The sequence below is a fragment of the Mytilus edulis genome, chromosome 14 (genome assembly GCF_963676685.1).
Source record: "Mytilus edulis chromosome 14, xbMytEdul2.2, whole genome shotgun sequence".
In the NCBI taxonomy this organism is placed as follows: Eukaryota; Metazoa; Mollusca; class Bivalvia; order Mytilida; family Mytilidae; genus Mytilus; species Mytilus edulis.
Genome location: NC_092357.1, coordinates 20,426,664 through 20,443,134, shown reverse-complemented (window position 1 = coordinate 20,443,134; position 16,471 = coordinate 20,426,664). Strand labels below are relative to the sequence as shown.

At 31.9% G+C, this 16,471-nt stretch overlaps 1 protein-coding gene across 1 annotated transcript in view; it reads right to left on the bottom strand.

The window, feature by feature from the left end:
* The window catches only part of LOC139504029 (neural cell adhesion molecule 2-like), a 34,274-nt gene that overhangs the window by 1,884 nt on the left and 15,919 nt on the right, over positions 1–16,471 (bottom strand). The window contains exons 2-7 of the mRNA XM_071294083.1: positions 14,471–14,516; positions 11,398–11,697; positions 10,295–10,576; positions 2,264–2,530; positions 1,139–1,441; positions 15–350 (exon numbers count right to left, since the gene is read on the bottom strand). Coding sequence (XP_071150184.1) covers positions 15–350; positions 1,139–1,441; positions 2,264–2,530; positions 10,295–10,576; positions 11,398–11,697; positions 14,471–14,516 — 1,534 coding nt within the window. The remainder of the gene's footprint in view (positions 1–14; positions 351–1,138; positions 1,442–2,263; positions 2,531–10,294; positions 10,577–11,397; positions 11,698–14,470; positions 14,517–16,471) is intronic.

Genomic DNA, 16,471 nt, shown 5'->3' with positions numbered 1-16,471 from the left:
TAAACGTTACTTACTTCCTCGAAGCACTGATAATCTATGTTGACCTTGGCCAAAAGCGTTCATTACACTAAATGTATATTCCGTTAAGTATTCATCAGTGAGATTTTCAATTCTGATTGTTATCCGATATCCCTTGACATGAACTCTTGTACTATGAAAAGTATCAATGATAGATGTGTATTCTTCTATAATTTTCAAATGTGGTCCAGAATTGATATCACCACCATTTTTATCAAATATTTCTAAAGTTGTATACTTCGGATTACTGAAGATGTTGACGACTACGGAGACGAACTGATGATATTCACCATAAACTGTGTCAGTGTTATCAATGACGAAAAAAGGTTTTCCTACAAAATAAGTTAATTTACGTCACATGTCAAATATATGTTATATCCATCAGTAAAATCAACGAGTGTAATACCTGCTGCAACCCTGCAACTTAGAAATTGTGACTTTATTATAAGGGAATAAATGAAAACACAATTAATATATGGTAAAATTGAGAATGGAAATGGGGAATGTGTCAAAGAGACAACAACCCGACCATAGCAAAAACAACAGCAGAAGGTCACCAACAGGTCTTCAATGTAACGAGAAATTCCCGTGGCATTTATTCCTTATCAAATAGGCAATACATACTTGCTGTGCATTATGATTTATGTCTGCACCACAATTAGTTAGTTAACAAAACAACATACAGAGCAAGTTGAGCAGTTAATATCAACCAAGGTTTCATACTTTGGAAATGAAAATGTTTTGCTGAATTTGTACAGAAAGGATAACATATCATTGCCTTTCTTTTAGCAAAAAATTAATCATTTTCGTAATTTGAAATGTATTTAGAATGGTCAAGTCCAAGAAAGGAGTCCTATAGCGACAACTATATGCAAACAAGCTTTTAGTTTGGACATAAGAAGTCACATTTATTATAAAATACAAACGTGAAGTAATATTATTTTTAGAAATAAACTGGTAATCAGCCATTTTATTTATAATTATAAATTAACGCTTGAAATGTACAACACATTACATGGTACACGATATCGTTAAATTTTGTCAAATTGGTAAACTATTACTTTTATATTTGGTTTATAAAGCAGTCAAATACATTTTAGACAGACGTGTGAAATCATACCTTTCACGTCCAGATACACTTCAGCATTTTGTTTAATATTGCTACGTATGTCGGGGATTGTGTTGTCTACTGTACATTTATAATACCCGTTGTCTTGATAGTTGTTGTCCTTGACATTTTCTGGTAGATCTAAATAGCCATTTCTACCTCCGGATAGAAAGCGGATGTGGTCACCAAAATCCGATGTATGTTCCCAATCATGAAAATTGTATATGCTGGGAATTCCAGTTGCATTGCATTTCAAAAGTCTTGCCTTTGATGCATCGGTATAGTTTTTGTATTGAATACCTACATCAGGTGCATCTGAAAATACAAAATCAATTGTGAGTCCATATAAATGAAGTTTGAATATTATATAAAATTAAGAAATTCAGTTTCAATTTGGAAGATACTTTCATGATTGAATAAACACTCTAACTTTTCTGGAACAGTTTATACGTGTAAGTAGTTATATTTGATACCCCGGTACTGTAAAAATAATCTGTTTTTCACATAAGTTAACAGGAACCTATGTTTCTATTATACTCCAACCATGATTTATTAGATACATACAAAAACAGAATGAAGTTAAGCAATAAATCTTATATTGACTACTGAATTGATTATAACTCTGGAAAATCATATTCTACGAACTGAGTTATTCACACACTCCTGTAAAACATGCATGAAAAATAACCATCAAAGGTATTTTTCAGGTGGAGTTGATAGGTTAGACATCTATAAACGGACAATTTACAAAAAAAAATGTTTTGAATAAGATATGAATATCGAAGTATTGATTACTGATCTGATGCTACCCTCGGAGACTTACTTAAAGGAGGGATCTATAGCTAGTGTGGTTCATACATAAATTCTAAAACTGTTGTAATTTCAATCATCCAAATCAGCAGTCAATGATTTTACTTAATACATATTTGGCTATTACTCATAGGTCTTAGACTGATAACACACTGTTAAACTAACATATTTACATAAGCTTTATATTGATTTCTGATTACCATTTTGCACTGTCTGTATAGCCAGTTAAGGTCGTTAGAAACTTCCATTTGTTTGTAAAATCATATACCATATAAAATACCAACGCGCTTAAATGCATTCCCCTGTTAGTTATGTTTAAACACTTACACATTACAAGCACATCTATTTCTTTTTTTCCTGTTCCTATCATATTGGACGCTTCACATGCATATCTTCCAGCATCAGTTCTCTTTACATTATTTTTGTATAGAGATGGCAAGTTTGAAATCAAATTTTCAAACAAACCTGTTTTCTTCGTCCATGTAAAATTATTTGGATTTGGATAACCATTGCCATTGCATCCAATTGTTAGTGGATGTCCCTCTATAATTCTGACTGATTTGTCTTTCTTGCTGAAATATACTCGTGGGGCATCTTCACAAAAGAGATAAAGAAATTCCATATTTTGAAAATGTCATAACCAACAAAGTAATATTAAGGGAATAAACGTACCTTAATATTAATCATTGACTTGTTAGCATAAGCAAATAAATGCCCTTCTTAAACATGTTAAACATAATAAAATAATTCATACTTATCGTTTTTTCTAACGATGGTGTATGAGTAATACTATGTACGCGAGCATTCATGTGATGAACTCAAGCCGCTATATATATACAGGCCGCCAAAAGTTAAGCACCACCGAAATATAACTGGCAATATTTTTATAACTATTGCGAAACAAATATTAATGTTCGGTGTTATGAATTACCTTCAACATACCCTAAGCAAATCCATTACGACCAAAAAGATTGAACTCCGATAAAGCAGTCATCTTATCAAAGGTCATCTGCATGGAACGCCATGCCTGTCTTCTGATGTTGATTGTTTAATATGTTCGGTGCTTGATGCATTATGTTCAGTAGTATGTATTTTATGTTCAGTAGTTATTACAGTATGTTTAGTAGTTTTTACATTATATTCGGTGCTTTGGTTATTATGTTCAGTAGTTTCATTATTATATGCAGTGGTATTTAAATTATGTTCGGTACTTCTGACTTTATATTCAGTACATTTTTCATTATGTTCAGTACATTTTTCATTATGTTCAGTACTTTCGACATTATGTTCAGTAGATTCAATATTATTTTCAGTATATTACGTAATACCTTCAGTAGTCCCGGTTTCTTTATATTCAGTAGATTATTCATTATGTTCAGTAAAAGCATTGGTATTATATTCGGTTCGTTCAATTTTATGTTCAGTGGTTGTATCATTATGATGATGTAGTAAAAGTCGGTAAGTCAATAACGGAAATTGTCGGAAAAAAACGAACGCGGATATTTTTGACGGACGTTTTATTCATGAATACCTTTACGTGATTGAATGAAAATGGAAGAAATGGAAGCAGTTTTAAATCGGTGTTGTTTACGTTCCCAAGTTGGCATTTTCTACCAGGAAAACATAACTCCTGACTTAATTTGTAAGTTGTCGCTACAATATTTCGCATAATTTGGTATGAACGACAGGAGAAAAATAATGGAATGAAGAATAGCTTGTGTTCATTTCAGCAGCAATATTTTTGTCTAAGAATTATAACAAGTTTTTCATTCCCAAAGAAGCACTGGAATCCTTACTCAAAATTGATTTAAGATCATTTAGCTGTTATGGAAATTAGTGAGATGTTTAGTGTATCGGAGAGTACAATTTATAGGAATATGAAAATGTATAATTTGAGTAAACTTGAATTTTCAAATATATCTGACGAGGATTTATATGATGTTATTGCAAAACAGGTAGTGGAATTTCCTTGCTGTGGAGTGATTCTTCTAAAGCAGATATTAGCCCAACAAAACAGTAAGGTTTGTCCCAAAATCCTAGTCCTAAATTGAATATTTTTGAACACTAGTATGTTTCTGACCCATTTCCAGGCTTGACGATGCGGTCATCCGATGTTCAGTACTTCAGTTATTTGATTAAAATTCGTTATTACGTTCTTACTTGTGTTGTACTTTTACATCACAATCTCATGTTAGGGGAGGGTTGAGATCACCGCGCTAACATGTCTATCCGCGTCGTATATTCTGTATATATGATAATGTGTCTGTCTTCAACCACGAGCCTGTAATTCATTGGTTGTCGTTTGTTGGTGTGTTTTTTATCACTAATACGGCATTAGTTACTATATATAGTATTTCGTTTTAATTGTTTTATAGCTGAATTGCAGTATGGGCTGTGCTCATTGTTGAAGGCCGTAAGGTGACCTATAGTTGTTAATTTCTGTGTCATTTTGATCACTCAGTGTGGAGAGTTGTCTCATTGGCAATTTTTGTTTTTACATTGACCATTTGGTATATGGTCGTGTTTTAAGCGACACGTACATACATGTCATACATTAACTATTTGAAAGAAATCAAATCGTTAACTACTAATGGGTGCCGTTGGTGGTTCACTGGAATTTTCTTAGCATGTTTGAGATTGTAAACCCAGGGTGTTAATTCATAGAACAGACAAGGGAAGGGTCAAATATGTTATGTATATTTCTTACCTCGGCAGCCTTTCCAAAACAAACCTTTTTTTCTGATTTGTGCCTTCGGATTTTGTGTTTCGAATTGTAGTTATTTTTTCCATACTAAGTATTTATTCTAATTCAAGCTCCATGTGATGCAGGAAAAAAATATCTTGGAGCAAGGCTATTTCTTTCTTTTCGGGGAGGGGGGAGACTCCTGGCAAATAACATGTTTATAATGGCACCACATTATTAATGCTTGACCTGTCCCAAGTCAGGAGCCTGTAATTCAGTGATTGTCGTTTGTTAATACTTTACATATTTGGTTTTCGTTAAAAAAAAAATTACATAAAGGCCGTTAGTTTTCTCGTATGAATTGTTTTACATTGTCTTAGCGGGTCCTTTTATAGCTGACTATTCGGTATGGGAATTGTTCATTGTTGAAGGCCGTACGGTTACCTATAGTTGTCAATGTTTGTGTCATTTTGGTCTTTTGTGGATATTTGTCTCATTGGCAATAATACCACATCTTCTTTTTTATATTGTAGATTTTCTGATTAAATAAATGATAAAGTTGCCGATCCGGTACATAAATAGATCGGTTAAAAGGCTTTTTTAAAATTTTAGTTAGATTGGAAAAGCTTAATACAAGGGTAAGAAATTGCGAGCACAAAAGGGGGTCTTTCACAGGGTAATTTTGATCTTATGAATTCTACATTTGAAAGCTTAATATACTACATGTATTAGATAATTAAAAGAGAGAAAAAACAAATGTGAAACAAATTGTGAATGGTCTTTCTTCCATGCCTAGAACTTGCTTCCATTGAAATTTTGCAAACTTCCCAGAACAAATCACATGAATGATTAATATTGACCATTTGGTATAATATATATTCAAATATGATGTAACGTGTTGCGAAATCTATGCATTTTGGAAAACAGGCTGATCCGAACTTTCCGCATCTTAATTATGTTGAAGTATGACCCACACACAGGCGGCAAACAAAGGTCTTCCCGGGGGTTAACTTCACTATCAAAATACGAGGGGAGGGGCACTTTAAATTTTAACCCCCTACTTGAAATTATTCAGGTCATGTGAAGTTGTAGATGACAACTTATCCAAAGCAACGAAAATTCTGACCTGGAATTATCAAAAAAAGATCAGGGGTGGATGCAGCAATTTTAAATAGGGGGGTCCTAACTCAGGTCAAAAAGAGAGGGGTTCCAACTTCATGTCCCAATTCAAATACATTGATAGTCCAACAACCACATAAGTCAATCAGTTTTTGATTAATGAAGCGATCTTGCTTCTTTCAGAACACATTTTAAGCATACTATGGCTAATAATATCTGTACCAGATCTTTATTTGATTTTAATATATTGATAATGTCAACAATCAACGTTGATCGTATCAGATATCGTGATTTTCAGATCTATTGTAATGGATCAGAAACGTACTAGTGTTTAAAATTATTCAATTTAGGACTGGGATTTTGGAACACTCCACAAACCTTACTGTTTTGTTGGGCTAATATCTGCTTTAGACAATCACTCCAAGTGATTCTTCTAAAGCAGAAATACGTCTCCACAGCAAGGAAGTTCCACTACCTGTTTTGCAATAACATCATCTAAATTCTCGTCAGAAATATTAGAAAATTCAAGTTTACTCAAATTATACATTTTCATATTCCGATAAATTGAACTCTCCGATACACTAAACATCTCACTAATTTCCATAACAGCTAAATGATCTTAAATCAATTTTGAGTAAGGATTCCAGTGCTTCTTTTGGGAATGAAAAACTTGTTATAATTCTTAGACAAAAATATTGCTGCTGAAAGGAACACAAGCTATTCTTCATTCCATTTTTTTTCTCCTGTCGTTCATACCAAATAATGCGAAATATTGTAGCAACAACTTACAAATTAAGTCAGGAGTTATTTTTTCCTGGTAGAAAATGCCAACTTGGGAACGTAAACAACACCGATTTAAAACTGCTTTCGTTTCTTCCATTTTCATTCAATCACATAAAGGTATTCATAATAAAATGTCCGTCAAAAATATCCGCGTTCGTTTTTTCCGACAATTTCCGTTATTGACTTACCGACTTTTACTACATCATCATAATGATACAACCACTGAACATAAAGTTGAACGAACCGAATATAATACCAATGCTTTTACTGAACATAATGAATAATCTACTGAATATAAAGAAACCGGGACTACTGAAGGTATTATATAATGTACTGCAAATAATATTGAATCTACTGAACATAATGTCGAAAGTACTGAACATAATGAAAAATGTACTGAATATAAAGTCAGAAGTACCGAACATAATTTAAATACCACTGCATATAATAATGAAACTACTGAACATAATAACCAAAGCACCGAATATAATGTAAAAACTACTAAACATAATGTAATAACTACTGAACATAATAGGATATCTACTGAACATAAAAAACATAATGCATCAAGCACCGAACATATTAAACAATCAACATCAGAAGACAGTCATGGCGTTCCATACATCTGCGCGTTTACAAATACACTGTTTGCTCAGGTGGTCTTGTTAGTGTTTGTTCATTGGTCAGTCAACTTCTCAGAGGCAACCGAAGAGCAAGTCTTGGTGTATAGAGAACTGTACTTACAGGTAGGCACTCTACCGTCAGGTTTTAATGGGATAATGACTATCAAAAAGTGTCATCCAAAAAACACTCTCCAGTAAGAATCGTTTGTATTGCTGTTTTGTAGACTACAAACAGGCGTTTGATACAATATGTAGACTGAATTTATGGTTGAAATTGTCAAAATTGGTATAACAGGGAAACTTTTATCATTACTAAAATCAATGTATTCAAATGTGAAGTCATGTGTACGAATTGATGGTTTTTATTCAGAGCAGTTCACGAGTACAGTTGGCTTAATGCAAGTACTCTCTCCAATCCTTTTTTCATTATATGTGAACGATTTTGAAATGGAATTTTTAAATAACGGTAATGTACCGTATGAAGTACAGAAATTGTCTCTATTTTTGCTTATGTATGCCGATGATATGATACTATTTTCTGATTCTGTAAAAGGTTTACAAGATATGTTAGACACACTTTTGTTCTACACTCAAAAATGGGGTTTAACTGTGAACAACGCTAAAACAAAAATTATGGTATTTAGAAATGGTGGTAATGTGAGGGTTGAGGAAAAGTGGTATTTTGATGGTAGTGTTATTGACATTGTTGATAAATTTTGTTATTTGGGTATTTTGTTGAATTATAACGGAAATTTTTAAAAAACTCAAAAACAATTAGCTGAGCAAGGCAGGAAAGCTGTATTTGCCTTAAAATCAAAAGTGTCATCCTTATATTTGAATGTTTTCACATACCTTAATTTGTGTGATACATATATAGTAGTATTTTATGCTATGGCAGTGAGATATGGGGCTTTCATAAAGCTCCGAATATTGAAAAAGTTCAGTTAGATTTTTGCAAAAATAGTTTAGGTGTCAAACAATGTACAACGAATGTAATGGTATATTATGAGCTTGGTAGATATCCTTTGATATATTCTAGATTGTATAATATTATAAGATACTGGTTTAAACTTCTATCAATGAATAATTGTATTCTTGAAAATTGTAACAAAGACCAGGTACAGAATCAATGTAATAACAGAAATAGTTGGATTTATCAACTGAAGTATTTATTGTTTAACTTGGGTTTGAATGACTTCTGGTATAACCAAGATAATTAAGTTGTAAATGACACTCTTAAGTATTTTATCAAAACTAGAATATTTAATCAAGCTAATCAATATTTGAATCAATTATTGGATGACTCGCCAAAGTGTTTTTTATATAAATACTGTATAAATAATGTTCATTTACAATTTTACCTTACTAAACATGTGAATTGTAGAGTGTATCTAACGAGATTAAGATTGTCTCCACATAACTTATTTGTTGAAACAGGACGATTTCACGGAATTAATAGATCAGAACGAAAATGCACTCTCTGTACTTTAAATACAATAGAAGACGAGTTTCATTTCATTTTACAGTGTGATTGTTATAATGCAATTAGGAGACAGTATATTAAGCCATATTATTATAAGCGTCCATCGTCATTTAAGCTTATACAGTTGTTGAGCACAGAAAATGTAAAAGACATATGTAACCTTTGTAAATTTCTTTTCCATGCACTTAAACGTAGAACAGACATGTTATAAGTTACCAATACTTACTACATATTATTATTCTTCTCGGATGTATTCATTTATCAGTTATATATGTTTTATGTATTTATTTATGATATATTGTATTTACATGCATATTATATTTGTACTGATGAGCATCATTTGCTCAAAGTAATAAAGAATTGAATTGAAAAAAAAATTGAATTGACTATCTATGCTTAAACATAAGAAGCTGAGAAAACACTCATTGTTCAGATGGTAGTCAGTTTCTTTTACTGCACGCCATAATACGAATTTCACGGGGAAACAAAACGGCCTATGACCAAGAACAATGTTTGCACAAGGACTGCATTCAGTGCTGGTGGTGTTCCAGTACGGGGTTGCTTCTTATACCCTTATAAGCTGGGTACGCATATTCTGCAGGGTAACATATAAACGGACAGACATACAGAGATTTGGTGCCTTAAAACATTGTAGTCCCTCATTTTAATCATCCCCCACTTGCGTCTACATTGCCAAGTCCCTTGTACATGGACGACAACGCTAGAACAAATAGGGCAAGGATTTTAACCGAGTCCAAAGAGCAACAAGCCATTTACACTATTTTTTAGCCTTCCCTGTCCCCATACATAAACCCTTTCACACATGTCTGAGATGCCATTGGCGGAAATCTCAATTACAGAGATCCACCTTCACAATATTTTGTCGATTTAAAAGTGGTATTTGTTGTTTAATGCAACAGATTTTCCTAAACTAAAGCTTGAAGGCTTGCACCGAGAATGATACGACGTGTTATGAAACTGTACCGGAAGTGAGGTTGTTACACAAGCTATTGACTCAAATATTGACATTAAATTTGCCGAACATACCAAAGCTTATGTGTAGACAATTTTAATAATATTGGGTGAATAATTGTTGCAAAAAAATAAAATCACAGTGAAACTTAAATTCTGTTTCAGAATTCAGTTATTTACACTATTTCTATGAACGGAAAACCTACATGCATAGAACCTTCATAAGTGACTAAAATTACATTTCTGGTTTGTTTATGGTATACATTAGCAAAATTGCTATATGATTGGTTTTTTTTCGTGGAATAATTGATTTTTTAAATTTGAAAAAAAATCTCTGCAATAAAAATAGGTGGTGCTTAACTTTTGGCGGACTGTATATATATATATATTTTGTTTAAACTTTTTTGCAAAGTATTCAATGAGACTTTTCACCTTATTTGGTATCTGCTTACGTTTCCAGAGTATCTGATATTTCCCAAATGTGTTATGGTGTTCGTGGTGATCAGTCTGTGATTCTCTAAATCTTTGTTGTGATTTAAAGATTATGTTTGGTTGTTCGTCGTATTTCGTTAGTCATGGCGTTGTCAGTCTTTCTTTTACATATTACTTTGAATATTCCCTTGAAATCCTCTGAATATCTTTTATATTTCTAATAGAATGTGTAAAATGAAACATATTACGAAATTAATACTTACAGTAAACAATAACTGTTACACTACGAACTAGAATCACATCAAATTCAGAACTATTGGCTTTGCAAGTAAATTGACTTAAGTGATCTGTGTGTTTTGGAATAAATGTAAAATTTAAAATATCTGATCTGTTTTCCGTGAGCGTCTCTCCTTTATTCATCCATTCTAATAGTTGTTTAGGTATTCCGCTTACAACCTCACACTGTAATGTCAGCTCCTTACCTTCTATTGCTTTTATAGTGTTATCACGTTGTATATTGAGTATTTTAAGGTCTTTAGGTGGTCCTTAAATACAAATGATAGATGAATTACGGCCGTGTCATTACTTTTTGACTGATGTTAGGATATTTATGTGAATAATTAGGGGGTTTTGATATTTTGCAAAATTATGCTTTCACAAAGTTTTAGCAAGACATTATCAAATCTCGAATGTTAAGGATTTATTTTACAATAAGTATTCCTATCCGTGATGGAATTACTTTTTAACTTCAAAGGGGGCTGGGGTATGTTTCTTCCTTTAAAAAGTATTCTGATTCAAAAGTTGATGGAAAATATTTCTGTTCAAGCAGAAAACAAACAAAAAAAATTCTGAATACATATTTCCCGCATTCGAAAATATATAGAACTTTTGTATGATGATATTCATTATAATCACTAGCATCAAGTTCACGTTATTTCTGTGTTGATTGTGTTGTACGACAATTTCTTGCAAAACATGCATTCATTATCAGTATGTTAAACCTAAAAGAATTATTTTATAACCGAAGGTAAGCTAATGTTGCCAAATGACAATACTAATATTATTTTTCAACAAATAGAGTCATGATACTAATTAACGTGAACTTTTTTTTCATTCATTCATAAGATGAAAACATAAATAATGTGTTTCTTTAGCTTCAGTAACTCCATTATTTACCAGCGTTTTATCTAATTAAAAGTATACTCTTTACGCTTTATTTTGATTTGCTTGCTTTCCTTTACCTTTGTTTTCTTTGGGGTTTTGTTTGCATGATTTTGTTGTTAAATATGAATATTTTATATGGGTTTGTAGTTTCTCTCCTTATATATATATATATGTGCAAAATAACTCCGCAATAAATACATACTTCCTTGAATAACACTGAATTCTTGTTGAAACGAAATGTCATCTATATTTACAGAACACCTATATGTTCCTAGATCTGAAGTCCTAATTCTTGATATCTGTAAACTATATTCCCCGATACTTTGATTGCCACTAATGTTCATCCGATTATCATCTGTATTCCAATACAATGTGCTTCCTTTTGATATTGGGGAAACAATTTGAGGACCAAACCAAGTTGTTAAAGTTGAGGTAGAAGGATATGGACATTTCAATACAACGGATTCGTCAATTACAACGTAAACGTCACTCTGACAATATGCTAAATCATACAGAAAAACATAAATAATTTAATAAAAAATTAAATATTTGATATGAAGAAAAGAGAAGAAAAGCTGAATAATAGTGCTAGATCGGAGTACATATCTTTTAAATAGAAGACATTTGTTTTCATTTAAGAAACCTCTCGTTCAAAGGTATGTTGCTTGCTATTCCTGATTTAAGTTTAACGGGGGCAATACTAAAGGACTAATCAGGTTAAAGTTCTTTATATGTAGACTTGTTTGCATTGTTTGTGAACATAACGTTTGGAGCAAGTTCATGAAGGGTAAATTTTGGTCCCAACATTATGATGATTTTTAAAAGAGACCATTATACTAAATAATTCACATACAACTAGTTATGTTATTACTATTGACACCAATTATATCAATAGCTTATTTTCGTTCATCTAATTAAGAATGACGAATTGCATTATTTGAGTTGTAATGTCAGTTTTGGTAAAAATTTAAATAAATCTTACCATTTTTGGCATTATTTACTTGGCCGCCACCCAAGATTTAGCAAATGTATGTGTTTATGAATTCAATATCACCACTGCTAACTATTAGTTACACAAGTTTTTGTTATCATAGGTTAAGGCCAAGGGTTTCCGCAAGCGTTGTATGTCAACAACAAAAATTATAAGGATTTTAAAAATATATCAACATGATCAATGAAAGAAACTATTATTCGCCACTTTTTCATTTGGTAAAGTTGTAATTCTAGGCCATGTTTTTCATATAAAGTATTACGGGCTCATACAAGTCTTGTCGGTATTCTCGTCAGTCATGTCAGTTGTCGGTAATACACCTTGTCGGTATTCTCGTCAATTGTCGGTAATACACCTTGTCGCCCTTCGTGGAATCTTTTAACGAGTTGAACACAGACACGAAGCTTATATATATAACCTTTCTTTCAATGTGAAATTGCATCTCCTGCCAAATAAGTTAACTGTTCATTTAGTATTCATGTATTAATCAAAATAGGTAAAGTGTAAGAGTATGCACATGATTTTTGTGTAAATTCTGTCGCAAGTTAAAATGTTTATGGAAATGATAAACCAAGATTTCAATAAACTTGTCTATATCAAGAGCGAATTTAGGATTAGTCGCCCCCGATGTGTTTCTTCTTAGAAGAAATAGTTCTAGCCGCATATTCTAGATGGTTGAATTGGGATATTATACGCAAATCTAAGCTAAAGGCTTTTGATTTTTGTTCCAACATCATACTTCAAGAATGCCTTTATAATAGTAATGGTGTAAACATTTAACGAAACGTACGCTTGAACAATTCCTGCGCTTATGTGTGTAATCATGGCTAACAATGTACATGCTTTAAAGTATTGATATTTGATATACATAAATTTCTAGTCTTTCCTGTACTAACCAAGGTAGAAGAGTACTACATTAAATGTATGAATACCAGGTGTCTGTTAAAAACTTTGTCCATCAAAATACCAAGTTCGTTTAAAAAAACAACCATCATATCAGTTTCACAGTTACGACCGCTTTCATTGTTTGAATAAGTCATTTTTGAGAGTTTAATTTTTTCTTTTAATAATAAAAAAAAGACAGTTATTTGTATCTACAACTTGCCTTGTTCATTTCATATCAATCAATTTTATAATAAATAAAAAATGATTTTGTTTACAAATTAAACGACAGCGTTTGTTTAAGAAGGATCCACGGCGGAAAATATATATCACAGACCACCTCGAAAATGAACTTAAGTAATTCGATACGGATGCACAACGGTATCCCTACGCGTTTTGACGTTACTACCACGGATGTTTAAGGACATTATCTGTCGTAGATACCCTAAAACGCGTAGTCATGCCGTTGTGCATCCGTATTGGATCCATATCAGCCTACAGAAACTGCATTTCAGGGATCAACCTGGAGATTTAATCCGTAATGGAACCATCGAGGTGATCTGTTAATTTGTTACATAGGCATACCGTTCGATTGTATATAAATATATTAAAAGGTGTGTGACAGCTTCAACTTTCATAGACAGAAGGCAGATCTAAACTTTATGAACATTTCCGTTCTTCCAGATTTTCTCTATATTGAATGATAGTCAGTTTAAAGAACACCATGAGCAGTTAACCCCTTATGTTTTATTATTATTTTGTTTTGCAAGCGGAGTTGTTGGACACAATTTCAAAACATGATATCCGAGAAAGTGGTTTCTATTTTCTAATTAAGTTCATAGCGGGAGAAAAACGATGATGGGAATATTTCATTTGGAGATTATGACGCTAGAATATTTAGATTGTATCTTTGAATGAAAACATTGTCTTTAGTTGCAGGAAGATAAAACTTAGATAATTTATTCTCGTTTCATAAAGAAAATATCACCGATCTGTTCTATGTTGAACAGATATATTATGTAAAGAAGGAGTATTAGCAAAAAAAAAACAGTCGACAGAATAGTAAATTTCCCGAGTTTTCACCTAGAGCGCTTCGATCGAAAAGAAGTGCCGTATTTGTCCTATTAGAAACGAAATAATTCATGGGGGCTTGAATATATCTATATTTTACCACGGGTTGGCCCTTTATGACAAATAGTTTACCCTGAGCGATATTTAGATTGTATCTTTGAATGAAAACAGTTAACGATATTTATTAGATAAAAGTAAATTGGTGAAAAATGCGCTGACTATCAACCAATTAAAATCCAGCATTCGTAGATAAGGTGTAATTACATTAAAAAAAACACACAAAAACTGTGACTTTTTTCTTCTATTTATGGAAGCTAGTAAGAATATTTACCAAGTGACAAAATTTTAATCATCAGTAGTCTTATATAAACAGCTCCCTGAAAAAGTAAGAAATTGTAGTCAACAATAGTTTAATATGGTCATTGTTATATTATAGTTCGTTTCTGTGTGTATTACATTATAACGTTGTGTCGTTTGTTTTCTCTTATTTTTGAGTGTAAATTCACATTGCGATAAGACGTGTCACGGTACTTGTCTATCCCAAATTCATGTATTTGGTTTTGATGTTATATATATATGTTATATTTGTTATTCTCGTGGGATTTTGTCTATATGTGTTACATTTTAGTGTTATGTCGTTGTTCTCCTCTTATATTTAATGCGTTTCCCTCGGTTTTAGTTTGTTATCCCGATTTTGTTTTTTGTCCATGGATTTATGAGTTTTGAACAGCGGTATACTACTGTTGCCTTTATTTAAGATATTAAACACATTTACCAAAAGTTATATCATTAAAGGAATGGATAGCTGTGTAAAGGAGGTTAAGCATATCATAAATTCAGATTAAATGTATTAATTTTTGCATTTCTATCGACTTTTTTTAGTGATAAAAATATACCAAATTTAACGCACCAGATGTGCATTTTGAGAAAAAAATATCTCTTAAGTGATGTCCGAAGTCACAATAGTTAAAAATCAAATTCTTATTCAGAAATGGTTTGCTATTTGGACATTCTAAAGAAAGTGGTTTATAATACCGCTACATGTGTTTCATATACAGTTTTATTTGAATTTAAATAAACAAAACATCACTTTAGTCGCTCTTAATTGATGTCGCTTATATTTTTTGGAAAACAATCAAGCATGCGTATGCATATTCCAATTAATATACACTAATGCTTAAAACATTTCCGATTATTGACTTCTTTAGCGATTTCTGTTATCAATGATATCAGGAATTAATATAATAAGCTCTCTTAAAAAAGCTGAAATTAATAACAAAAATACCGAGCTCTAATGATATTGAAAATGGAAGCTTGCTTTTAAAATGACACAACCAAATGATATCAGGAATTAATATAATAAGCTCTCTTAAAAAAGCTGAAATTAATAACAAAAATACCGAGCTCTAATGATATTGAAAATGGAAGCTTGCTTTTAAAATGACACAACCAAATGATATCAGGAATTAATATAATAAGCTCTCTTAAAAAAGCTGAAATTAATAACAAAAATACCGAGCTCTAATGATATTGAAAATGGAAGCTTGCTTTTAAAATGACACAACCAAAAGCGCAAATACACCAAAGAAATATACAACAATAGTCATATTTGTTAGATTGGTACAGGTATTTCCTTATATAGGAAATAGTGGATAAAGCCTGGTTTCATAGCTATCAAAACATATCAATTATATAAAAGTTGCATATAATTCACTTCTAGTGACAACAACATGAACGCTAAACAAACAAACATAAAAGGTTAAATACATTGTGGTACAGCTGTCAACATTGGGCTATCGTTTACACTGTCAACACAAAGAAAACATAAACTGTATATAATATATACGCTCAATAAACAACATACATAAAAATTACACAATTAGAAAAATTACCATAGCATCATAAAATAATGCATAAATACGGTTACCGAGCCACGCAACTTCGTTTTACCAAAAGTGAACTAAAAACTAAAAATTGAAAATATACAAACACACATAAAAAGAACAGACTAGCCCGTATTTGAGATGACAAACTACGCCAGTACCGAGAATCTATACTTATAATCCATCACGTAATATTGGAGAAGTTGATACGAAATATATAACAATACATTCTATGTTTCGCCCGATAAATATTTAGAAAACAGAGGAGACATTTTCCTTTACATAACCCTGGGTCATCGAAATTCTATTCAGGCACTGGTGACGTTTTATATAGTCTGAAAAGTAACTAATAGCTCTTGAAAACCGAATAAAACGGGAAATCTATAATCACAAATGAATATGAAGTTGGAATATTGCTGCTAAGGTAGGAGACATTTATAATTTCAAAA